Source organism: Papaver somniferum, chromosome 6, assembly GCF_003573695.1.
Source record: "Papaver somniferum cultivar HN1 chromosome 6, ASM357369v1, whole genome shotgun sequence".
In the NCBI taxonomy this organism is placed as follows: Eukaryota; Viridiplantae; Streptophyta; class Magnoliopsida; order Ranunculales; family Papaveraceae; genus Papaver; species Papaver somniferum.
In genome coordinates, this window is record NC_039363.1 from 8,079,518 (window position 1) to 8,106,082 (window position 26,565).

General features: G+C 34.8%; 1 protein-coding gene and 1 long non-coding RNA gene across 4 annotated transcripts; one reads left to right on the forward strand and one right to left on the reverse strand.

Annotated features, from left to right (window-relative positions):
* Positions 1-7,605: 7,605 nt before the first annotated feature.
* LOC113286854 (serine/arginine-rich splicing factor SC35-like) lies at positions 7,606-9,749 on the reverse strand. Of its 3 annotated transcripts, none has more exons than XM_026535484.1 (8): positions 9,565-9,749; positions 9,393-9,471; positions 9,222-9,301; positions 9,063-9,129; positions 8,574-8,654; positions 8,284-8,490; positions 8,000-8,201; positions 7,606-7,916 (listed from the first exon to the last, which is right to left on the reverse strand). In XM_026535484.1, exons 1-8 carry the CDS (start codon positions 9,638-9,640, stop codon positions 7,911-7,913), a joined length of 798 nt encoding a protein of 265 aa, XP_026391269.1. In that variant the 5' UTR covers positions 9,641-9,749; the 3' UTR covers positions 7,606-7,910. The 3 variants fall into 3 exon arrangements, with proteins under 3 accessions (XP_026391269.1, XP_026391270.1, XP_026391268.1); XM_026535485.1 differs by having other exon boundaries at positions 8,000-8,180; positions 8,284-8,496; XM_026535483.1 differs by having other exon boundaries at positions 8,284-8,496.
* Positions 9,750-17,863: 8,114 nt separating this feature from the next.
* LOC113285397 lies at positions 17,864-19,742 on the forward strand. The gene is made up of 3 exons (XR_003328632.1): positions 17,864-18,619; positions 18,829-19,040; positions 19,248-19,742. It is a non-coding gene; the product is annotated as an uncharacterized LOC113285397 (long non-coding RNA).
* Positions 19,743-26,565: the final 6,823 nt, after the last annotated feature.

Genomic DNA, 26,565 nt, shown 5'->3' on the forward strand with positions numbered 1-26,565 from the left:
CGTGAATTTGATTGTTATGAGAATAACTCGGATTGTGCCAAAGATCAATATCCGAGTGTCAATCAAGTTACTATCCAACAAACAAGGTCGGATTTATCAACTATGATTGAAATACGTACAACCTGTGATATTTCAATTATATAAAAAAAATATATAGTGCGGAAAAGAAATAACACAGACACTAGAAATTTTGTTAACGAGGAAACCGCAAATGCAGAAAAACCCGGGGACCTAGTCCAGACTTGAACACCATATTGTATTAAGTCGTTATAAACTCTAGCCTACTCCAAGTTAACTTCGGATTGGAATGTAGTTGAGCCCTAAACAAGTCTCACACCGATTAAGGTAAAATCGTGTTCCTTAGCCTCTTGAATCCCAACAAGACTCTGCGCAAGTGATTCCCTTAACCGATCTCACCCATAACTAAGAGTTGTTACGACCCAAAGTCGAAGACTTATAAATAAATCTGTCTCCTACAGATATGTCTATTTTGTTTGTTCCATATTTTGATTCAAGATCAAGGTGAACATGAACCAACTAATAATCCGGTCTTATACTCCCGAAGAGCAGCCTATAAATATTAGTCACCTCACAATAACCTGACTATAGAGATAGTGGAAGTTATTTCGGAACCACAAAGTCTGAGACGAAGAACTATGTGATTTCTTGTATTTTAACTATCGGAGATAAATCTCGAGAATACTTCAAAGAAGATTAAACTCAATACAATATAAAGTGTAAGATCAAGATACACAACTACAGAGTAAAATAGTTGGACTTGGCTTCATGAATCCCAGATGAAGTCTTCAAGTCGTTAACCCTAGAATGGTTTACCAGAGAACTGAAAACCTGGGTTAATGGAGAATCGACTCTAGTTTGCAAGTAGGACACACAGAGGTATGGGGATTAGGTTTCCCACATGGTAGAGTTATATCATATATAGTCTTTCAAATCAGGGTTGCTTACAATCATAGCTAAAATAGCTTAGTAACAAATGGATTGATATTCATCGTTAGATGAACTCCTGATTTAATTAAGATTCAAGCTAAGTCTGCTTAGAAAATAAGCAATTAATCTCCACCGTTAGATGGTCTTAGCTTGATATACATAAATGAAATATACGTATATTTAGATATGGGTAACTATACCTAAACGTGTATAGAAAACTGGCTCAATAATAATTAACCGAAGTTAGCCATATGAACACTTTCAACTAATCCATATTCATCTAACACTTTTAGATCAAATATGATGATCAATCAATCATGATAGATAATCAAATGAATCTAAATGTGTTTTAATATAGTTGTTCACATGTTCACTATTAATTTCATAGAAATATCCAAGAACAATTTGAAGAAAAATCGATTTGGTTTGTAATTGTACAAAGTACTTATACAAGAACCAATTCATGAATATAATGCCACAGTTTGCAAACGAGTTCGTTCACCTTAATTCATTAATCGTTCCAGGGACTTTAGTTCGAAAACTGAGTTCGTGAGTATGAGATTTCATACTTACCGATTTTAGAACATAACCACTGTGTTCGCAAATTGGGTACGGGAACAACAGTTCCGGAATTTGGCATAGTCTAGCCGTTCGCAAACAAACGTTCCGGACCTGACTCAGGTAAACCCTTTCGCATACTAGGTACACAAACAAGAGTTCCAGACCTTTTCACAGGTAAACTCGTTCGCAACTAGTACGCAAACAAGAGTTCCGGACCTGAACTAGCACTTCACAGTTCACATACGAGGTACGCATACTTTGTTGTTTCCAGACATTGGTAGTAGTTCTAAAACTCTCATTTAATCATTGAAACATCCTTGGAAGACAGTTGGATTCCAACGGATTTGATCTTTCCTAAGATTTTGGTCATCTTCTTTAAACAGATAAATTCTGCTGATTTTTCGACAATGGTAATCTTACACATACCACTAGCTTCAAGTAATTTTCAAGTGATTAACTGGTCAATACGAAACTTCCCGAGTTAACATCAAAATACTGTCTCACACAAATCATGTAAGATGTTCAAGGTAATTTTCACATGATCATCTTGACTTAATATCTAGTTTCCAACAAATAAATTGTTTTCAACTAAACTCGTCAAGTAGATAATGAACTTAAGCTAAAGCTAAGAAAGCTTCCAACTTGTATTTCGAGAAATAGATATACGAGATATACTCATCTTGAAATTTCAATTGTGTATAACACAAAGTCTATATAGCTATACGACTTAGTCTCATTAAAAAATAGAATAAAATAGACTTTTGAGTGATAGATAAGTTTTAGTCTCCATATACCTTTTGTTGATGAAGTTCCTCCAAGCTCTTCAGTAGATCTTCTTCTTTAATTGGTGAACGCCGTGAAGTCTAAAGATCAGCTACACATTAATTCTATCCTAATCCGAGACATAGCTATAAGTAGACTAGAAATCAAATATGTAGTTTTGATCAACTAAACTTGACAAACAATCTTGAGATAGCAACGCTTGCGAGTTCGACCGAGCAGTGCTCTAACAACAAGTGCTATATATTTGTCTTTTAATCATGTTTCTCATTACCGGACCCAACATATAATAATACATTACCCTGTTGTGAGAGATGATTACAAGTGGATTTCTTAATGTTCAACATATTGCTTCAGAAAACCAGTTAGCTGACTAATTTACCAAAAGATTACGTGCTTAATTTTCTTCTTCAACAACTATTTGGAATTACTATATCTATTGAGCGTGCTAATGCTGCATCGTTTTTGACATTGTATGCAACAACTAATGCTGGTGCATCTACTTCAACTGCAAATTGCCAGCTTTTCGTGTCCGACAATTTTGCTTCTGAAAATTATGTTGCTATACGAAGTACAACAAGACATGTTACTTTTCAGTCTTAGATCGTTGTTACAGTCTTACTTCTCCTTTTATATTTGTTGTTAGTTTTTCAAAAAGAATAATGTTTGCAATTATCATTTTAAGGGGGCTATTTTAGGAATAATGTAAATGTCTGTCAAAGTCAATGACTATTGACATCGTGTATTAGTCTTACACGTCAACTGTCATAGGCAAAGTCCTATTTCGAACATCATTAAATATGTCTGAATTCTATTATCTCTGTATTGTTTTTCATTAACAGAAATAGGATTCTCTTTCTCTCTGTTTTTTTGTAGGGGCGAAATATCGCTCACGACAAATATGCAACTTCGCCCTAAAAAAAATAACCTTAAACACAAAGACATAACAATGTTTAAGAAACAAGGCGAAGGTAGCCATGCGACAATAAGAAAGGGCGCGAACAAGTGTTACGCGGTAGAAACAACGCGATTACCAACTCCGTCAGAAGAAGCGCGAAGAACTAAACAGTAATGCGACAGATAGAGACAGCCACCAAAAACCTGGCGCATAAGATAAATTGAAATAGAATCCGTCGGTTATGATCTTGCACGTGAATTACTATTGTCTTCTATTGATAAATCTTCCTATATAAGGACTTAGAAATGATAGAGAGAGATAAGTTGAGAGAGATTAGTGGAGAGTTTGTATTCTCTTCTTCTACCTCCATCACAACTTAAATCTTGAGCTCCACAAAATTCATTAATGGAGTCTCCAAATGTCTCATTTACATTTTTATCATTTTTATCTTCATTTTGATTGGGAAATATGTTTAGATCTAGGAATTAAAAATTGAATATAGTTGTGGGATTTCCCGTAACTGCATTTTGGCAAGCGGAACAATGCATGAGTCCCTTATTACCAACCAAATAAAAGAGTTACATAGTCCTGCTCATAGACAGGAAGGATTTCAGTAGAGAAGGTGGTTGCGCACCCTTGGTGATTACAAGGATTAGACATAGCATACATGGATTTATTACTGACTCTTCGAGTGAAACTTACTCGAACATTTGACATACTATTCTAGTGAGAGCATGCATTCACTAGATTTTTAGCTATTTTGTTTAGTTACCAAACTTGGACTTTATACTAGCGATGACGGCCTCACCAACTTGGAAGTTCTTAGCCAAAATATCGTTAGGAATTGTTGGTTTGGAAGCAAAAAGGTTAAGAGGAATTGTTGAAAATCCAGACAGTTGGCTATTGAAAGAAGCTATCACAACAGCCTTCCCCGGTCCAACGTTGGTTGCAAAGTGCACAAGTCCTCTAGGAATAATAGACAACTCTCCAGCTTTCAGAACCTTTGCATACAAAACATTAGTAGTACTCATGAACCCAAAAAAGAACTTCCCCTTTTAGGACGAAATTAGCTTCGGTTGCTCGAGGGTGTACGTGAAGTGGAATGTTTCCACCAGGTGCAAGGTCGATTCGGTTTACCGAAATTCCAAGTGTGTTTAACCCAAGGTATTAACTTCACCAAATCTGACTCCAAGCCCTAAGGGATTCTCTGTGTTTGCTTCATTCATCAAACCACTATAAAAGAAATCATCCGATGTAACTTGAGACACCGGCTTGCAAGGGAACCCATTCAGAACAGTTGTGGAGTTCAAGTCAGCAACACAAAAGTCTTGCAGCGGGTCGGGATCAGAGAAGCATGACAAAGTAAAAGATAGTATCACCATTGAACACAGACCTAGGAAATATGATGATGTAGTTTTAAAACTAAACTTAGCAGCCACGGCTTTCTCTTTTTTCTTTGAGATTAATTTGGCTTATTTGAAGGTTCTGCTAGTTGGAAATGTGTTCGAGTTTACTATGAAAATTGTATTGCTCATGCCATTATGTATAGTAGGGGAGGGATCCAATGACACGGTTAGAACGATATTTCTGCGCGGTAAAAGCCAACCAAATGTGATTCTAACCATGTCATTGGTCGACCCTATTCTCTATATATTAAAGGCAGACGACCTTTCGAATATTATTATACATTAACGGAAAGATATATACTTATTGAACAGTATGGGAAACTCAAAGGAATACATACCAATATGGGAAACTCATCACAACTCCAATATTCCTTCTGTACACGCACTTTATGTCTTGCAGCACTAACTGAATCAAATATTTCATATTTTGTTTTTTTTGATACCCCGAAATAGGTAGAATCAGCAGAGCACTGTTATGTTATCCAGATTACCGATGCAATGTTGGCTCAAGCATGCTATGTTATTCCTGAAAAATACTCCACCCCCGAAAGTGGCATACCACTACAGAATATATTCCTCTTTAAACTTCAATGGATGCGCAAGTCATTTAGTTGTTTTTTTTTGAAGTGGATAGGCATTTCGACCACCACATCTCTATGGATCTACCAGAATGTAATTTGTTTTGGACAGAATGCTGCTAGGTCAACTGTCCCAGCAGCACAGATAAAGCAATGGAGTGGGATACAGAATGGTCGAAGAACCCTGATCCATCTGTCCGTGCAGCTCTTGGTGTTCATGCTTCCGCTTCCGGAGAAGTGAAACCATCCGCACTTCCTAAGAGTACTACTAATCCACTGACAGATCTTCCGCATATAGTTTAGGCTGGCATTATCGAGTCAGTGGCAACTGTTGTCTGATGGAATGTACATGTGAATGCAATTGCAGACCTAAGACTGCTAGATTTAGATTGTCATTTGAACTGTTTCTTTAGAAAATGATGGTGATATTTTATTATCTGTTCCTTTCGGTATTGACAGTTTTTTGCTTTCTTCAAGATTGTGCCCTCTTCGTACATTTTCTTTAGTGCCCGATAGCTTGTTTTCTTACTAGTATCTTCAGGCCAAGTAAATAAATGAAACCACAACAACTGTCTACTTGTATTCTTTACTTCTAACCATCCAATGCGAAACGAATTTGCAAATTGGGAGATGGGCAGTACGGTAATAAGTTCATGAAGTATTTCATTTCATCACCACTATTTCGACTTGAGAATCGTTTTCGTGTCTAAGAACTCATAAACAGGTTAACAAGGAAACAGATACGTTCTGAGTTTCGCCAGGAAAAAAGCGAGGAATTTGCAGTTTACGCTTCATCCCAGTGATCAAGAATGGTGGCAACTTTTTAAATCAGTGGTCATTCGAAGACTGAGACTACTAGACTTCTAGGGGAAGCTGGAAGCCTCAAAAAACAAGCCAAGCATCTCGTTTTCTGACCTACCTACGGTCTCAAAGTCGGTTCGCACTTTTGAAGCCTCAAAAAACAAGCATCTAGTTGTCTGACCTAGTTTCCGTCTCAAGTCAGTCCACACTTTTGAATCGAACGAGGACTATAGACTGATCAACCAGGACTAAAGTAGATATGTTTCCAGTTTCACTCGGTCATAAAACTACCCAGAAGGAAAAAGCTTGATGCGAATTGGCAATGTACAAGGCATCCTTATATAAGCTAAAATTTAGCCACACCATGAACTTTCAGAAACTAAAGAACGTCAAACAATCAAACATGAGATGCCAGAGTCGGTTGCTCTAAACCGCATCATTGTACAGAGAACAGGCCTCAGAATAGTATGAAAAAGCATAGCATTAGCATGGCTTAAAAATATATACACATTATTATTTTAAAACTCTGCGAATTTCAATCACAAAGAATACTTTCAAAGGTTACAATAACAACTCAAGTATTAGTTGTTCAGAAGTACCCCGAATTAACAGGAATGGGAAGCATACCAATGGAAGCAATATGCACACAGCAACTGAGGAACCTGGGAATGGGATGCATACCAACGAAAGCAATCATTTAAGCACAGACAGCAACCGAGGAACCTAGGTCGAAACCACAGCAAGTCGGAAGAACAGGTACAAACGGTAAACAGTAAGTAAACTGTTGACCCTTCAACAGCAACAACCAGATGCTATCACGTTCAAGTTCATGAAAGCAAGTGGGCCGCAACATGATACCAAGAACCAGTACCACAAGAAAGTCAACTTGATCACAGCAACACACTACATGGCGCAGAATTAATCAAATTCCCTAGCAGGCTTACATTACCAAAGGTGATGTCCAACCGAGCACTCAACCAACCAAATGAGGAAATACCTATTACTCTGTCCAGTTTAAAAGGGGCAGTCATCTCTAGCAACACAGCAAAACTGTTTATCACGATCGGCTATTAGCAGGATCAACTTTTAGATTTGCCAGCCACAATCACGATCAGCAATTAGCAGGATCAACTTTCAGATTTGGCAGCCACAATCAGGATCATCTATTAGCAGGATCAACTTTTACATTAGCAGCTTCATCTAGTCTTTCCAGGTCCCCAATCACGTTTTAGATTGTGACAGGCCTGACAGCGACAACTAATCAGTACAGATCCCAGTACTTAAAATCTATGGAGACCACAGAGAATGGTCAGGAGTAACCTGATGGACAGAACACTATTCATATGACAATGTAATTATAAAACCTTACCAATCGTGATCAGCAGAGCAAAATAGGCACATACAATTAGGTGGCTGAGGGCTCAATAGATTGCTACTGTTCATAACCAGCATGAAAATTGATATCATCATTCTAGGAATTCTAAAACAGCATGAACAATCGCTACATCACCATCATCATCACGTCACACCAAGCCCATTCAATACTCCCGAACAGACTATAAATCGCAATTTATATGGTCACCACAGTCAGAACTCCCATTATAGAGAAAAACAAAGAGAAAAACAATGCACATGAGAAATTATGTGAAGCAAAAGCAAACAAAGCTCTCCCTCCACAAACTATTAAGCCTCCAAAGTACATGCATTCATTCATCAAGTCTGATAACTCAAATATTTGACAAACTGAAAAAGGTTCACAGACTACTTAACTGCTGCACCAAGTGCATCGATGATTTAAGTTCAACAAAGCAATAATCAACCTTGAAAACGATCTAAGTCTACCAGTACATGCACTCAGTACTTTGACGAGAACATGCAAACACCAACCACCTTACATCTACTCGAAGGATGTGACTTGTCCATTATGTAACCCTTGCATCAGTCCTGCAATAAGTTCAGCCTACCATGCTTAATTACTAGCTCTAGTTTCAAAGATAAATAAACAAAAATGCGGTCAGAGAACTTACATCAGCATCAGAATTCTGTTGTGATGGGCTACGAGAACGAGCAGGTTCACGCTGTGGAGAAACACTTCTAGGAATAGGAGATGAGCTCCTTTTTCTAGGACTTTCATGACTGCGACTATCAGGGCTTTCATCCCTAGGAGGAGTCCTGCGAGGAGATGCACTCCTTTTCCTGGGACTAGGGCTGCGCCGAACAGGAGAGGGACTGAAAAAAGTGAGGACGTTTACATCAATATAAGATGCAAAGCCAGAGAAGATAAGAACCAAAGATGTGTGACTTGTACTACCTGCCAGCGGACTTGCTTCTGCTCCTTCGGCGCTCTTCCTCATATCGACTTCGACTACCACCCTTTCGGTAATCAGGACTTACGCTGCGGGTCCTACTGCGGTGGCGTGAGTCTCTACCCCTCCCACGAGATCTGTCATCATATCGTTCCCGACTCCTACTACGACTTCTCCTTCTACTATCTCGACCCCTATGCTCGTCACGAGACCTGGAACTGGAATGGTTTACAATCAGCGATACTGATTCGAGAAATTATGTCTTAAAATATATAGTCAAATTAACAGAAAATACCTTCGACGGGGGCTGCGGCTTCTAGACCGTTCCCGGCTCCCTCTAGTCTTTGCTACTGGTTCACTTACTCGTCCTTTAGAGCTGAAATTAGATAAGATATGACTCGTCAATGTGTTCACAAATGAAATTAGAGTTGGTTCCTACATTTATCAAACGCACTAATCCATAACAAGATTAAAAGACACTCCAAGTTCAGACAATAAACAATTCTTAAGTTCTCAAGAGATTAGAGGACAAATCAATCTTTGAAAGGGCAAACACAGGTAATAATTTTGTCGGGGACTAGTGTTGAAAGATAATTACAGGTTCTATCCATGTCTAGTGTCAAATTTGCATCAAATATAATCAATCACTGGAAAATCATTAACAAATATATATATGTTCTTCTAAAATAAGAGGCAATTTACAACTATACTACTTTTAGACTGCAAGAAAAAGAACTTGAATTATTAAATCAGATTGGACTCAAATATGGATTTTTTTACTTACATCCGTTCAGCATTGGGACCATACTTTGCAAATTGAACCATAATATCCCTTCCATCAACATTCCTTCCTACAATTACACACAAAAACAACAACAAACCCTAAGAAAAACCACTAAAAGTAACCAAAATTCAAAGCTCCATGGGAAAACACGAAACTAACCATCAAGCTTTTCAACAGCTTTTGAAGCTTCATCTGGATATTTGTAACGAACGAAAGCAAATCCACGAGAATCTCCAGTCCTGATTCACACAACCAATACCCAATTAAACAAAAAAATCCCAAAAATTTCAAAAAAAAAAAAGGAATCTAGGGTTTAAGATTTAACCAAACCTTCGATCTCTTGGTATGAAAATATCAACAACTTTGCCGTACTTATCAAATAGAGGGAAAAGATCATCAGCAGTAGTACCTTCGTCAAAAAATTACCCAAAAAAATAATCAGAAAAAGAATCAAAAAAATCAGAATAAGAATCAGAATCAGGAGAGGAAAAAAAGAGCTTACGGAAGGTGATGTTAAGAACAAGAAGAGAGTAAGTATCCTTGATATCTGGAGGACCAGATCTTCCAAAGTGAGACATGATTGATTATCAGGGTTTTCTAGGGTTAGGGTTTGCGGCACAAATTTTTTTCTAGCTCTAAAATTCGCAGAAAACAAAGATGATAAGTAAAGAGTTTCGGGGTCTCGAGATTATATTATCGGAAAGAGGGTTTTGTTTTATTTATATCTACATATATGCCCCTTTGAAGATCCTTTTATTACGGAATTATCCTCCAAGATATACCATATTTACGAAATATACCAAAAATCACTTTACCGGAAGTACTTTTTCAGGAATAGAACTCAGAGATGTTGTTTATCGTGCGTTTTGATACCAGAAGTAAAAGTGATTCTGCTTTTCTAGAAGCAAAAGTCAAAAGCAAAGATATTTTGTTTCACAAAAAATTGTCTTTTTTGCTTTTAGAAGTCGTTCTGAAATTTTACACTTGAACTAACTGCTTATTGCTTTTTGATTTCTAGAAGTCCAAAATTTATCTGGATATGTATCCGAAGTCAGAAGTAGAATGCTTTCACTTTTTCAGAAGCAGATGTCAGAAGTAAATTTATATCTACATATATGCCCCTTTGAAGATCCTTTTATTACGGAATCATCCTCTAAGATATACCATGTTTACGAAAGTAACCCGTTATAGGGGCGACATGGTTTATTAGAGGGACGGCATTCCAATAGGACAAAAAGGGTCATTACATGATCATTCAAGGTGTCCCTTATAAAAAAATACTGAAAATGACAAATTAACCCTCATAATTGATAACCTAGTTTAGTGTTAATGATTAATCTCACTTATATTAACTCAAACTCAAACTCAAAATCAAAATCAGATTTTTAGAGTTAAAAAAAAAAGTTTAAAGGAGAAGGTCAATCTCAATCAATTGAAGAAATTAACCAACAAAATGAAGAACCAGGACCTGAAAATGACCGGGTATACTTCTAAATTAGTCCCAACTAACTTTTTGTTGCTCAAAGTTATCTAAAGTACGTAAAAAAATCATTTTTTTACATTTTCAGAGCTAATTACGGTTGGAATTTTGCTCATAACTAACCGTAAATCAAAGTTACGGTTCGTAAAAGATGAACTACCAACCGTAACTGGTTAAATTTGAAGAAAACCCAATCGTAAAACCAGTTACGGGTGGTAACTAAATGCTCGATACCAACCCTAACTCAGTTACGGTTGGTAACCAAATGCTCGATACCAACCGTAACTGAAGAAAATTCTCAGATATAAGAACATACGGTTGGTAATTGAACTATTACCAACCTTAACAACATCAAAATATCCAATTATGGTTCGTAATTGAGTTAAAATCAACCGTAACTCACATAAACCCAGAAATTTCAATTTCAATTTTCATCTAAAACCCTAATTTTTGATAGAAATTAAACTTAAATCGAACAAAATAAACCAAATCGTAACTGGGTTTTCAAAACATACCTCATATAAGTCATTACACTACACTTGATTAATTTTCGAATAGTCGATTAATCGAAGACGATGAAATTTTGAGTTTTAATGGAGGTTACGGTTGATGGGAGGAGGAGAAGAGAAGAAGAAAGAAAACAAAATTTCAATTTAGCTTTGATTTAGGTTAAAAAATGAGGGAGGGTAATCTAGTTAATTTACACCCCCTATAGGACATCCCCTAATCAACTAAGGGACATTACTATCACACTTCTGTCCCTCTAATAAACCATACGCCCCTATAACAAGTTATTTACGAAATATACCAAAAATCACTTTAGCGGAAGTGCTTTTTCAGGAACAGAACTCAGAAGTCGCTTCGAGAAGTTGTTTATTCTGTGTTTTGATACCAGAAGCAAAAGTGTTTTTGCTTTTCTAGAAGCAAAAGTCAGAAGCAAAGATATTTTGTTTCACAAAAAATTGACTTTTTTGCTTTTAGAAGTCGTTCTGAAATTTTACACTTGAACTAACTTCTTATTGCTTTTTGATTTCTAGAAGTCCAAAATTTATCTGGATATGTATCCCGAAGAAGTAGAATGCTTTCACTTTTTCATAAGCAGATGTCAGAAGTAAATTTGCTATACAAAAAGTTAACTTTTTTGCTTCTAAAAGTCACCTTCAATAATTTTTCCAACCTAACTTTTGACTTTTTGCTTCCAAAAGTCGAAAAATTACTTCTATGAGAGTATCCAAATACCCTCTATATTTGCTTCTGAAAATTTAGAAGCAAAAAATAAAAAGAAATTGGGTTGTCAATAAAATATGAAATTAACTTTTAAAAGCAAAAAAGTTAATTATTTGTGACGCAAATTGTTTGTGCTTCTGCCTTCTCGGGATTGACTCCTGTCTTTGGAGAAGCAAAAACACTTTTGCTGATATCCAAACACCTCTTCACAAAATATTAACTTTTTTACTTCTAAAGTCATTTTCAAATTTTGCTCACAACCTAATTTTTGATTTTTTAAAATCAAAAAGTTATTTTTAAAGGTATATTTCTTAACAAATTATGAATTACACTTTTGCGTGATAAATTCCGGGTCACAAGACCTATTTTAGGTCACCGTACTATCTTTGATGAGTTAAAGAAAAGTTTGAATTATAAAGGAAGATTTTGGGTTGTAAGTTTAGCAAATTTGGGGTCATCGAACAACATTGGTATGTTCTGAGTTATGAGGTATGGTCTGTAACATTTTTGGAGTCAAAATGGTTGCAAGTCGAGAGGTATATCTTATAGTTAATCACCTTAGAAAACTCTTAATAGTCTTGTTACATGAAAATTTTAGGAGATTCAAATGTACATCTATACTAGTTGCACCAGGATACATGCATGTTACTGTTTGTCCATAGAGAGATATGAATTAATAAATGCACGTGAATAAGAAAATTAAATATGATAAAATGAGAACTCTCTACCACCTAATTTTCCTACCTGGGTTTACATGCATATCATATTTGAATCAATAGGTTGTAGTATGAGAACTAGCATCAGTTATTAATTATCTCTCTTAACGTTCAACTGCAGGGTGCATGAGCAAGTTGCAAGTATTCACGTAATATGAACAAATATAGGATAGACATATGGTTTTGCATGAGGCACAACTTGTTTTTAGGAAACTCTGTTGTGCATAAAAGGATAACTGCAAGAAGTAAGTGAACATGTGCCTTCTCATATTTGTTGAGTCGTGTTGTGAAAACTTCTATAACAATGAATAGCCCTTAGAATTTACATCACATATGTATTCGTATCTCTAAATAATGTTTAAGAAATTAAAATGTTTTTATTATCTTTTTATTTTCTGTTTCTTTTTTACATACACCTTTATATAATTTTATTTCCTCTTGATCCATTTAACAAATTTTATCTTACTCACCAGTTAAATTATTCATGTTAGTTTCTAACATGGAAGAAGAGACGATTACGTTTCATAAACAACTTTCAAATAAATAAAAACCAACAAAGATCAGAGGACTAACTGACTATTGTCTTTTCCTCGAATTCCTTTCGGCATTAGCAATGAATTTCAATAGTTTACTTGAATGGTTAACCAAAATGTTTATCCACCCGGTAAAGGTTCTTTCTTAATTGATGAACCCATCTACTCAAAAATCCAATACTTACGAGAGTTTATTCGATAAATATATGCAGTGTTTCCAAATATTGTAATGGATTTCAAAAGTACTTTGTTTCTGGTTGAGTATTTTAAAAATATCGTTTCAAAGATATGTTGTTGGTTGATTACTTTTAAAATCTATTTCAAAATTTATGTTATTGGTTATAGACCATAAAAAAGTCTTGTAAAGTTTATATTACCCGTTGTAAATTTGAAAATTTAAAAACTTTGCGTACTTATCTATTTCATTGCTTTGAGCGACTTCTGTGTATATATTTTGGTTGATAAAAAAAAGTTGCAAATTTGAGAGTCTTCCAAAAAATCAAAATATATTTTTGTTTATTTTCTTTTAATTTGTTTCATAAATATAGTTGTATATAGTGATTTAACTAAACACTTTTTTATTTTAATTGTTATGTAAAAATGTGTAATGCATCACATGGAATCCATTTCTGACTTGCTTTTCAAGCTATATGATGTCATATGCATATATGCATAAAGATTGTATGATATGATCAATCTCATTCATATTTTGATTATTATGCAACACTTCAGTGGAATCCAAATGGTATATATATGAAAATAACATATGTATTATTTTTTGTTGCATTTTACTTAACAAAAAAAATATGTTGTATATATAATATATATACTTTTTTTTTAAATTTCGTTGAAGTTAATGTAATCGGTAAGCTATAATAAATTTATTATGTTAGGTCATTAAACAATTTTTTTAAAACTCTATAGATCGATATAAAGTACGTTTTTATAACTCTTGTGAACTTTATTAATCTTTGTAAGACATTAGATAATTCTGCACAACTTTGCAAGATTTTTCCCAATTCTGCAGAACTCTCAAAACTCAGAAAGTTATTAGTTTTCACGATTCCTTTTATATCTTCACAAATATATGAATATTTACTGAGTAAGCCAATGCTACTAACTTGTTACCACCAAAACATTGAATATATCCTCAAAACCGATTTCAAAAATTTCTCTTAAGGTTCAGATTTCAAGCGAATTTTAGCCCACTAGGAGATGTAATCCCCAGTGTTGATTTTAATGTTTGCAAGGTACACAGAAGAATGAGATTTTATGGCGATTGAGTTTAATGATTTACTTTCTAACATGAGACGCAAAATTGTAGAAAATCAGTTAGTTCCATTATTAGCTCATGTAGCTAAAACTGGATCAACCATTGATTTGCAAGAAGTATCTCAGAGATTTACTTTCAATGTAAACATGAATGTCGTATTTGGAGTGCATGAGAATTACCTCTCAACTGAGTTTCCTTCGAATGATTTAGCTGAAGCTACTGAACAACTACAAAAAGTTGTATTCTATCGACATGTTATGCTAATATTCCAATGCAAGTTAATGCGCCTGTTCAATATTGGTCGGGAGAGACGACTAAAGCTTTTAAAATAATAGATGCACACTTCTACTAACTTGTTTCAAGGAAGAAAAAGTTTCGATCTCTTATCGTCTCATATAAAATCAAAAGAACAAAAAAGTACCAAAAAATTATACCCGCCGGTTGCTTTGAGTAGTAAAATCGTTTTAAAGGAGGTTGAGCTACCAGATGATAACTTAGTAAAACCAGAAATGCAGATAATGATCTCAAACTATTTAGTTGGAAAAATATTGTGGATTTAAGCCGTAGAATTGGATTATTAATGATGGGATGTTAATTCGCCATGAAAACATGTCTATATTCATTACATTTAAAATATGACCAAGGACTTGTTTAGGTAAAGATATGGCATTTACATTTAATCAAGGCTATTTTTGCAGTTGTACGTTCTCTTCAGTTTTCAAGTTGAAGTATTGGAATGCCATCTAACATATATTCCTGAAACCAACTGTTATGCTTCATATGAAGAATGGATTAAAAGTCGATCCACAAGAGAATGTTATCTGATTATGCTACCTGGTAGGAGTCATCCTTTAAAACGATGGAAAGGGTTCGAACCCTCCTAATAGCGACTACTACTATTCTAAGAGTTTGTGGATTTGAATTAGAATATAATGTAACACTGATATACTCATGATAAACTGGCTATGTGGAAATTATGATTTGCGATTTTGCATATACTATCTATTTGGGGTTGAGAAATAATTTTGTTGCTAGAAACTAGTCATCATTATCATAAATTAGAGGCATTAATTTGGTATTATGCTAGTATTTTACACTTCCTCTAGTAGGTCTCCAAAACTTTAAATGGATGTACGTATAATTAATCCATAAATAAGTTAAATACAACCCTTTCATCATCCTAAAATTATTCATTCATGATGAAACGGTTTAATTCCAAATCGAATTCTGGAGAAAAAGAATGTTTGAAAAAGTTAGTTAATTTATTATATTTAATTAGTTCTCTGCAATTTTTACATTTAAGTTGAGTTTGGGGGTTTTTCTTTGATCAAATTCATGTGTCCTCTGTTCAATTATCATGTATTGGTTTGTTGGATAAAATCCTAATACAACTCATTCATTTTGAAAGTTTTGACAATTCTTCGATTGGAGAATTTTTGATTTTAGAAAGGTCCAACGAATTTCCCTGAACTGCTGGAAGATACCCCTTCCAATATTACAGCGAACGTACTTCATGTCGAGCGTGAGTGTGAAAGGTCCAATGTCTTTTGAGAGGTCAAGAAGTAATACAAACTTTTTGGTACTATTTATCTTCCAAAATGTAAGAGTATCGGTTTCACTGTGAGAAACCGCGTAATAAAATACACCATCTCCAGAAACCCCTATGAATGATCTGTTATAATCAGAGTCCTTGAACCCTCGATAGTTAGTACGTATTGAAGTAGGCTCATACGGGGCACAGAACGTCCCTGTCTCTAAGTCGAAAGCAACTAATATTCTTCCTTGGATTACCCTCCAGTGTAGGGCTCCCTGTCAAAAAACGACGGTTGGAACGACCGTCTCAAAATCTTTAATTTTCTTCGTGGAGAAGTATATTTTAGGTTCTAATTAAAATCAATTAAACTTTTTTATCATTGATTAATTGTTAATCAGGATTTTTTATAGTTTAAAAAAAGAATTCTAATTAAGCATACCATTGAAACCATAAGACTCTCGATAATTAATGATCAATTAGGATTCTTATGCCGGAAAAAAAGTATAGCAAGAGATATTACGCTCTGCATAACCATTTTTTCTGCAGAAAAATATTCCAATTGTTTTTCGATTTTTCCCTTTTTAATCTAGATTTACTAGTTTTTGGATCTGAGATTTCGGATCCACCGAGCAAATTCTGGAAACATTAGTATGTCGGTTTGTTTTTAATAAAAATATTGTGTTTTCACAATATTAGGTTTTAGATTTTTTTTTTCTTGTTTGATTTCGATAAATACGTACTATCAATGGCTATTCCATGCTATATATAATTCCACTACACTTTTATAACAATTTGTCATAGCCCTTGGGAATCTAACGGAGTTTGATAAACATATCGACTTGTTACAACAGATTTTTCTTTCTTCTAATATTGTCTCAACAATCTCATCAATCCATATTAGTGGAAAGAAGAACATAGAAGATATGTTATGTTGTACTAAATGTTTTTATGTTATTCGTATGAATGGTTATTCAAGATATTTGGTAAGACTTTCCAGATACCAGATTGACTTTGATATAACAACTTCTTCTCTGATAGATGAAATAAAGGTATGCTATTTAGAAATTAAATTGAAGAAAAATCTTAATCTTAATGATGCGATAATTGAGGGGGATGATCACGATATTCCTTGGAGTATCACATTTCTTATTTGTAAGATCAAAAACCATATTAGTCTCTTCCATGTTATATGGTCTAGTTCAATTCAAATAAATAAATAAATAACTCACATTGCACTTTTGTGTCAATATGCAATGTGTAATGATGAAACCAAAAGGTGCGTCTATCTACCACCTATTCTATGTAATTCTCTAAACCTCTATTTGAATGAGGTAGTCTAATGAATAGAACTTTGGGGAAAAGACCCTCCTTTCTTCAAAAAAAAAAGAATAAAAAGAAAAAGTAAAAGTATAACAAGCCCTGATTAAAGGGCTTTGGGGGTTCTTTCCCGGTAGTTTATGGGATCATTGGTAAATTCAAATATTACAAGTAGAATTTATCTTCTTTGATTCAGTATAACGAGGGTGTCTTTGGACCAGGATTTATGAGGATAAAAACATAGTATAGTTTTGCTTGAATCTGGTAGATTTATAAGGTCTCTTAATTAAATCACAGATTATTAAAGACTTATAATTTTGGACTATACTGGATTGAATTCGGGTTAACTTAGATTGAAATAAATTGGAATATATATAGAAATAGGCTTGTTTTGGTAGGTCATTTTCAAATCTAAGCCTCTTTTTTTATTTCTTACAAATCTAAGCCAATCTAACGGATTAGATCAAAATCCGTTATCTGAGTCAATATCTCTTACTGACTAGTCAAAATCTCGTTAACTAATATATCGTGGATAGGAAGAGATTACAATTATGCCTTTCTGCACGTGTGGGCTTCTGCGGCGTCCATTTAAGGCGTGTCAAAATAAAGAACAATCTATCATCTAGCAATTCTTATTTTGAGAAAAATCAACGATCCACAATAAACCTCCATATATACCCTAAAATGTAAGCTATCAAACATTCATCTTCATCATCACCATCAAAACAATTGAGAAGAACCAGCAGTAGAACAAAATTATTTAATTCATTCCTTTTTATGGTGATTGTGAAGAATGGGTACTTTTCACCACGAACTGCGTCTATATTCCAGATATATATATATACACATTCTGGAGTTATTCACCTTTTAACCTAATTTCTGTTTGAAACACACCTTCAATTCAAACCAACAGACAATCAGAAACCAGAGCCAACCAGTGAAGAAAGTAATGAAAGAGATGAGAAGCAGAAACCCCGCTTAACCAAACAGGTGATTTTTCTGAATCCTACAAATCATGGTGATTAATATTTAATTAATTTCAAAATTTGATTTTGTGGTGAGTTTATAATCGATTTTGAATGGAGAGTGAGAGTGATTGATATTTTTATTTTCTGAATCCTATGAGTCAACAACATCTTCGTCGTTTCTATGGTGATTTAACAAAAAACTGATGCCGATTGTTTTAGATGGCAATTGGTGGGTGATTTAGAGTTCCTTTATGATTACGAGTGTTGGGTTTGTATGGATTTTGAATTTTTTGCAGGGAAGGAGATGAAACAAGGGTTGAAAGAACACAATAGACTCATCTCCTCGAATACCAGTTCACGTCCAGCAACTGTTCGAAGAAAGTCCCGAAAAGAATTTCTCTTATATTACTAGTCCATACATCATATTTACCAGGTTTTGGACAACAATGGCAAGGATTTGGATACAGTGAGGATTGTTCATTGGCTTTCAATGTTGGTTTAGGGATAAAGTTAGTTCTTTGAAAAACTTTATTCATCATATTAATGAATTCAACTGTAGCAGATTATGAAATCGTTCCGAGTTCTTTTCCAATAAGCGCAATACCTTTTTTTTGTCGTGTGCGTAAATGCACATAGATATTGCATTCTATTCCTATAATCTTGCATTCTATTCCTACAATCTTTTAGTCGAACCATGTTTGTCAACCTTTGTTCACAGGTATGTGGTAGATTGAGCTAAGAGTGATAGACTGGTGATGGTTAAATAAAATCTACTAGTGTTGGTGTATGTTCATTGACATGGCTGTGGAGATGGTGAGAAGCAGTATGGGGGATGAATGAAGTTTGTGAGTCAGCTGTTTTGACATGGATTTGATGGTGGTGAATTGGTGGTAGTATACAGAAGCTACACCAATGGAGTAATGGTTTCAGGTAAGAGAATTGGTTTGCTGCTATGGGTTTGTGAGAGTGTAGTTACGGATATGGTGGTATTGTCGGTGTTGCCACAGAGAACAAGGAATGATGTTGCTTGTTATACTATTTGTTTTGGACGTGATTAAGTTTCACTCTGTATTGTGTGTTTTGTGTGCCTTTATGTTTTTTTTTTTTTATTTTTTGATATGTTTTAGTGGTTAGCAGGGTTTGATACTCCGGGAAACACTCCGGGGAGTAATGAGGAGCCAGGAGTTGCATGGATGAGACTCAGATGCAGGTGCAGGCAGAAAATTGATGAAAGAGTTGAGCTTGTGGCGCTGTTGCAGGCAGAGAATGGAGGTAGAATGTTGATATCATGTTCTTGCAGTTTATGTTGAAGAGGAAATGAAATATATGTTTTGGGTTGCTTATGTTAGAAAACTTCTGACCAAGATGCAAAGCGTATCCAAGGCAACTCTTCATTAGCAGTTCATGCGCAACATGTGTTTGATAGAAGTTTTGAATGATCCATCTACAATCACAAGATGAGTGAACTCAACGATTCAAAGGGCTAATATGTCTTTTTATGTCATGTTAACTGCCCACGTGGAGGCTAACTTTCCATCCATCGTTTTTGGTCAAATAAGTGTTGTGATATTTCGATTGCGGTAAATAAGAGTTCGTTGCTCGGACTTGTAAAGATTTAAAAATAAAGATATATACAGAAAATATGTCACAAGATCAAGAGGAACCAGGACTCAGGATTCCAATGTGTTTCATATTCAAGTGGCTCAGAAAATAATCCTAGGCGATTATAGCTCAAAATAAAACAAATATTAACTCTATCTTTGCCAAATTAAATTCCATAAAATATTACTTGTATATTATAAGCATGGCACATCAAGAATTCCTAGGACTAAGCATGTTCCATCAAACAAAATCACAAGTAATTAATTGAAATCACAAATCAATTAAAATCGGTGCAAAAAGTGAATTAAGAATTATTTAAATAACCACATGGCTGAAAAACAGCTTCCTCCATCATCCCAGTATTGGGGTTTAGCTACTCATAATAATCATGTTCTCAAAATACATACTTGATGCTCAAAATATGATTAAAAGAGTGAAAAATATAAAACAGTGAAACTACGACCCTCTATAAGCGTCCAGAGAAGAACGATACCAGGAACTGCAGTAAAGGAACGACACTCCGCTGCTGCTGTTAATGCTGCGGAAAATAAGACTGCTCTGTGCAGTCTGTTCTTCGTGTTCTTCAAGGTCCTCTAATGGCAGCAGCAGCAGCAGCAGGTGGGAATTGCTGCTAATCCTTCTTCTTCGCTCCTCTGCGTCCCAAACCTTCCCCAAACTCTTGATAATCTTCTCTCACTTCGCACCAGCCTTTTTATATACCCAATCAGCTCCAAAAATCCCGAGAAAATCTCTTCTATCGGCGACTATTCTTTTTTTCTTCTTCTCTGCGTGCAGTTGAGAAAATCTCTCCTGTCACTCCCTGTACGCGTTTTTTAGATATAAAATTGCCACCAAACTCTTATCAAGACTTGAACAGGACCAAGTATAGTTTACTTCAGCGTAAAACTCTCCCAGAATCTCTTAAAAATAGCTTTGAAAGTTAAACAGAGAGTACGTGTCCTGTTTGGACTTTGATCGCTTCCTCCGACCTATACAGCCCAATTGGTTGGGTTAAATCACTTGTAACAGGCATGTTTAGTCTATTAGAGTCCATCCCAGTCGAGTTTGGCGATTGAGTCTCTTTAGAAATCGTCCAACAATCGAATCCTAAAAACTGTTCGTGAAACATTTCTTTTCCCGCCAAAACGTTAATTTGAAATGTGAAGAAGGATGCCCCCTAGCCAGTCCCGGTCTCCCTTTAGCAGATGCCTGGAAATGGGTCACCCCTTAGTAATTAGGTTATCCCTTATCCAAAGTGAGAGTCCGTATAGTAATTTTCTCCCACGAGTGCAAAAAACCACTTTTTTAGCAAATTTCGCCGCAAAAGCTTATTTCTCCAAAAATACCTACAGGGACATAAAAAGCCATAATAAATATAAAATCGAGCACTAGTAATATATACAATTGAGATTATATAAGACACAAAAATGTGCCTATCAATAAGGCCTAGTTTGTAAGAAATAAAAAAAGAGGCTTAGTTTTGTAACCATAAAAAAACAGGCCTAGATTTGTAAAAAGCTCAAATAAATTTCCAAACGCCATATAATTTCTCAAAAATAAAGTTGCACTATATAAAAATGAAAAGGGATTCGCAGTTTTTTTTATATTGCAAGTCAAATGAAAAGGTTTATACATGTAATTTAATAAGAAAATATACGGAAATGAATGAGGGTATATAATATTATTCTTACGAGAAATGAGAAAATTAATGAAAGAGAAGACATTTCTAAAAGAAAATTTTATGACCAACAACCATTTTATAAATCCGTAGGAGAAACTGATACTTTCTATGGAAGAAAATAGCGCATGACCATGATTAAAAAAAAAACAAAGGCTTACATATAAGTTATCCATAAGAATCCAAGAAAAACTCTCATAGTTTGGTTTGAGATTGATAAAAGATAATAATATACACTGATATTTAATAATCCTAAAACTCTTAGGTATTCAATTAGGATGCGTAAGGAATCATTAAATATCCATGGTATTCAAATTGAATACACGATTTCTTAAGATAGTCAAGGAACAAGATTTACATGGATTCTTGTGGATATTTGTAGTCAAAATATGCATGTTATTATCTCATATTAATCTCAACCTAAACCACAATAGTTTCATGGATTCTTACGGACAGTATTTTTTTTCGGTTTTCTTTTTTATCACAGGATACTATGTTTTTCCACCACCATCCATTGCCACCGCCACTAACAACAACAATAACCACTCCGACCACCAGCATCGACCACCACTACCACCACCACCACCACCACCACCACCACCACCACCTCCACTCAGCAGCTCAACTTATGGATGGATTTTTGTTGAAAGGAAGAACGGACCTTGGTTTATTCAATTATATTGCGATTTGGTAATACACTCCAATTTTTATAAATCTAAATAAATCCTAACTCAATTCATTACAATCCAAAATTATATATCTATTAAAAATATCTATTTATTTTGAGAAACATTATACTATCACTAGATTCAGGTAAAACTAGTATCTATTTTTATCTATATAAATTCTTATCCAATACACCCACGTAAATAAATTGAATAATATGATATTTGTTAGGAGTTCTAGTTATTCTTGTAAATCGTACTCCGATATACCTTTACAAAACTAGAATGAACAGATAATTCGTCTAGAACATGTGTTTTGGATCACCTATGAGTGATAGCTTTGCAGTTTCCAGAACTACATGTTAAATAAAACATGTAGGGCCTAACCATGCACCATATCTTAAACCGCACCAAAACAACAGAAAGACAAATGAAAAAGATTACATCGGAAAAGAAAAAGATAAGAAGCCAAACAAAATATATATTGAATAACATATGAGTATCAGAGTAGTTATTTTGAAGGCATTTTATATTGCACTAGTAATAACTTATTCTCCATGTTTTTGGAAAAGAGATACTATCACTTTTTCAATTGACCTATCTTTTTCAAAATCGGAGGAAGTAGAGGTGTAAATTGGGCAGTGCCAGCACTAGCTCAACAAGCTAAAATTTGAGCCTAGCTCACCACGTGACTTAGCCCAGCATGGTAGCTTCATGTGTTGTGCTGGGACAGACAAATAAGCACAGCAGCACAACACGACATGTGGCATGGATATGAACGTGACATAGCACGGCGCAACACGCTAAGAAAGCACGTCACAACATGCATACACCAATACACAATACGGTACAATACAATACATTTTGTGTATATTTCACAAAAGAGTGTTTATTCTAGCAATTTTTTGACATTTTATGTTGAGTTATTTCCATAACAACAAATATAACATGTAAATATATGGAACATATAAAATAAATGTGCCAAGCACAGTACAACACAACACACCATGATTATTTTTAGTAATATTATTATAGTAGTTGTAACCTCTGTCTTCTCTAGGAAATATCACCCGATGAATCAAGCCGGAAGAAAAGGAGATAGACAATTAATGTTTGGGCATCACACGTCATCATATGGTCGTAAGTGCGGATGACTAGGACCTTCAATCAAGCGCATCGAATACCTCTACCATCAAAGAATCTCTTATGGGCTCAGTTTCCATCAAAAGTGCAACTTTTCTTGTGGAAAGAATTGAACGAAGGACTTACGAACTTCAATACCAACGCCTCCCTATGATGCAATTCTGATTCGAAGACCGCTGCTCATGCTTTGCTACTTTATATTTATTGCATACCATTCCAATTGTAATGGACGAATCTTTGGGTATTTTCGAGTAATAACTTTTTAGTTAATTTAATAAAATTCATGCTTCAAAAAAAAAGGTAGAGCCTAACCGCGCATCATATCTTACACCACACCAAAATATCAGAAAGAGAAATGGAAAAGATTACATTGACAAAGAAAAAAAGAGAAGACAAACAAAGCATATATTGAATAACAGATGAGTATCAGAATACTTATTTTGAAGGTATTTTATATTGCACTAGTAATAACGTATTCCCTCCGTTTTGGAAAAACGATACTATCACTTTTTTAATTGACCTATTTTTAGGCTAAAATTAAAAGTGGTAATATCTCTTTTTCAAAATCAGAGAAAATAAAGGCGTAAATTGGATCATTCCAGCACGAGCGCAACCCATCTCAACACGCTAAAATTTGAGCCTAGCCCATCACGAGACTTATCCAAGCATAGAGACAATATCACAACATGGCATGTGGCACAGGTATGAACGTGACACAACACGTTGAGAAAGTACGTCATAACACGCATACGACACTACACAAAACTATAAAATACAATGCATTTTGTGTATTGTATTGCACTTGTATGAACATGGCACAACACGTTGAGAAAATACGTCAACAACACGTCAAAGATAAAACTGATATTTTATCTTCATTATGTTGAGTTATTAGGGTATGGCCCGTGCCGTTTTGGGATGTTATTGTTAGTTTGAAACTGAAAAAAGTGATAGGAGTCTTTAGTTTCTATCAGACAAGACAATGATATCATCTTTTAATCGTGTATTCAAGGTTCGAAATTAACACTTTAGGAAGCATATAATGAAGGATAAACTGATAAACTGCTGTTAAAGAGAATCATTGACATAAGAACGATAATTTTTTCAGGATCCAAAGCTCAAAGCTTGATACATTAAAAATTTCAAGGCCTTTTTGTGGCAAAAATGAATAAATATATATTCAAGGCCTTTCGTCCTTTTCTTTTTTAACTGGACAGTCTGCATGAGACTATGGACCTTGTATTTCTTTCTTTTAGCTACAAAACTCATGGGAGCATTAAAGTCTCATTCTATATAAATAACACTAAAATCTTATTCCATAAAATTCACGTCAGAACCAAAGTTGTTGTGTTGATCAATCTTCGCCGCTTGAAAGCTTGGAAGATTGTTATCTGGTAATCAACCTCAACATTCAAATTTGTTCGAAGGCCACAACCGCTTAATTATTTATTTTCCTGAATTAACAATAAAATAAAAGTGAGTACACCGGTGTCATGTGCATGTGCAATATCATGTTATGGTTACTATAATGGCAAACAAAAATAAGGGTCAAAAAATATAATTGGGCCCAAAGCATCAAAATTTACAACCTCTCATTCTCTTCATGGATAGACACAAACAACTATGGTATTGAATTATAAATTATGCTTTTGAGGTATGGATGTTTTGCTAAAGACAGACAAAATGCAAGGGTATATCGGATGAAAAAACTTCTCTACAATGGTTGTTGTAATGAGAACGTCATGAACAAAGGACGGAAACAACCTGAAAAATCATGGATGTAGCATGCAAGTTAAATGGTAGAGTAGTTTGTTAATACACACTGACACTTCGTCATAGATAAGGGCCTTATATAGTGTAACTCGAGAAACATTTTGATAGATTAACTCTTGTTTAACACAAAAGTGTGTATTTCATAGCCATGGTATGATCTGGATGAAAGAGGCTTCAGCGTTGTTCAAATTTCAAGTTGATCAGCAGATTTTAGAAGTTGTGCTTAGACTCGATTGATTGCAGTCAATTTTGACATAATATCTTAAGCTTTTAACTGATCAGGTTGGAAAACACACACTAAACAATGAAGGTAAATAATCCCATCTGTCGTCAGGCGTCAACCAATAAGTTCCAGACTCTCACCTCGGTAGAAATTGCTAGACTTGTGCTTTGCAGTTTGTGCACAATTGTCACCTTCATCACCAAAAACTTTCCTACTGCATCTGTTAATATTTGTTGGCCTGCGCATGGTTTTGTTAAGATCATGCGTTCATGCATGAAGAAACTTGGTAATCAGTAAGAAATGATACATGTAATATAAAATATAAAGTCATGCAATAACTATAGTCAGTCAGAAACTTATGTTGTAGGTTGAATCCAATTTCAGCTTTTAATAGCTTTTAAGTTTGGAGATGGCTTATCTATTCTATGAACACGGAGTGTCCCGGGAACCTTTACCTTTTTTGCTAGGTAATGTCATTTGTCGTGGGGGCACGGCTTTGCAGCATTTGCATTATACAGTCAATGATTACTTTGATCAAGGAAATCAAAATTAGAATCTATTAAGATGACTGCATAAATATGATACATTTCTCTGATCTTTGTAACTTTAGGAAAATCATTTTGCAGTAAATTTTGGTGGCATTGGTTGATGGCTTCATGACAAAGAGAACTTTCCTATATAGAGCAACCGGGTTGTTTATGGTTCGAGAAAGAACTTTCCTATGCAACTACAACAGACGACTAAGCAAATCCATGTCATCAAGATTTTCGCTAACCTCAAATGGTCACGAGAGTGCATCTTCTATAATTAAAGTATCTAACCATTAGTAAATATATAAAGAGCCAATCTGCATGTTCAATCTTATAAATTGAGAGATGCTGAGATATCGGTAATCGTACCTTAAGATTTATAGTATCAGATATTGAATCAGTAAGATAGGTGTTGCTACTTTTGCTGAGAGGATCCACTCGCAAACAATTCATCTCTTTATAGTTCTTTCAGATGGGGAATTGTATCCTATTGAGAGGTAAGGTTTACATGCTGTGAAGACTCTCATGTTGTCTTACAGGGGTCTAAGTGGTTGTGCCTTTGTTGTACTTCCTCGCTCTTTGGTTGGCAGAACAGTCCGTAGAAATAAAATATAGAATTGTGAAAACTAATTAGTAAATTCCACTCCGTGCCACACGGAAGTAAATACGCCTATACTCATATATATTTTGATCAGAATTGAGATATTTATTAAAAGATAAAGAATGTACAAATAATCTACCAGAGGTAGAACAAAGCAAAATACAACAGATTACAGAAAGACCGTACTCCAATGATGAACAGTGTAAGAGAAGTTCAAATGAATTCTATTACCTACACTAG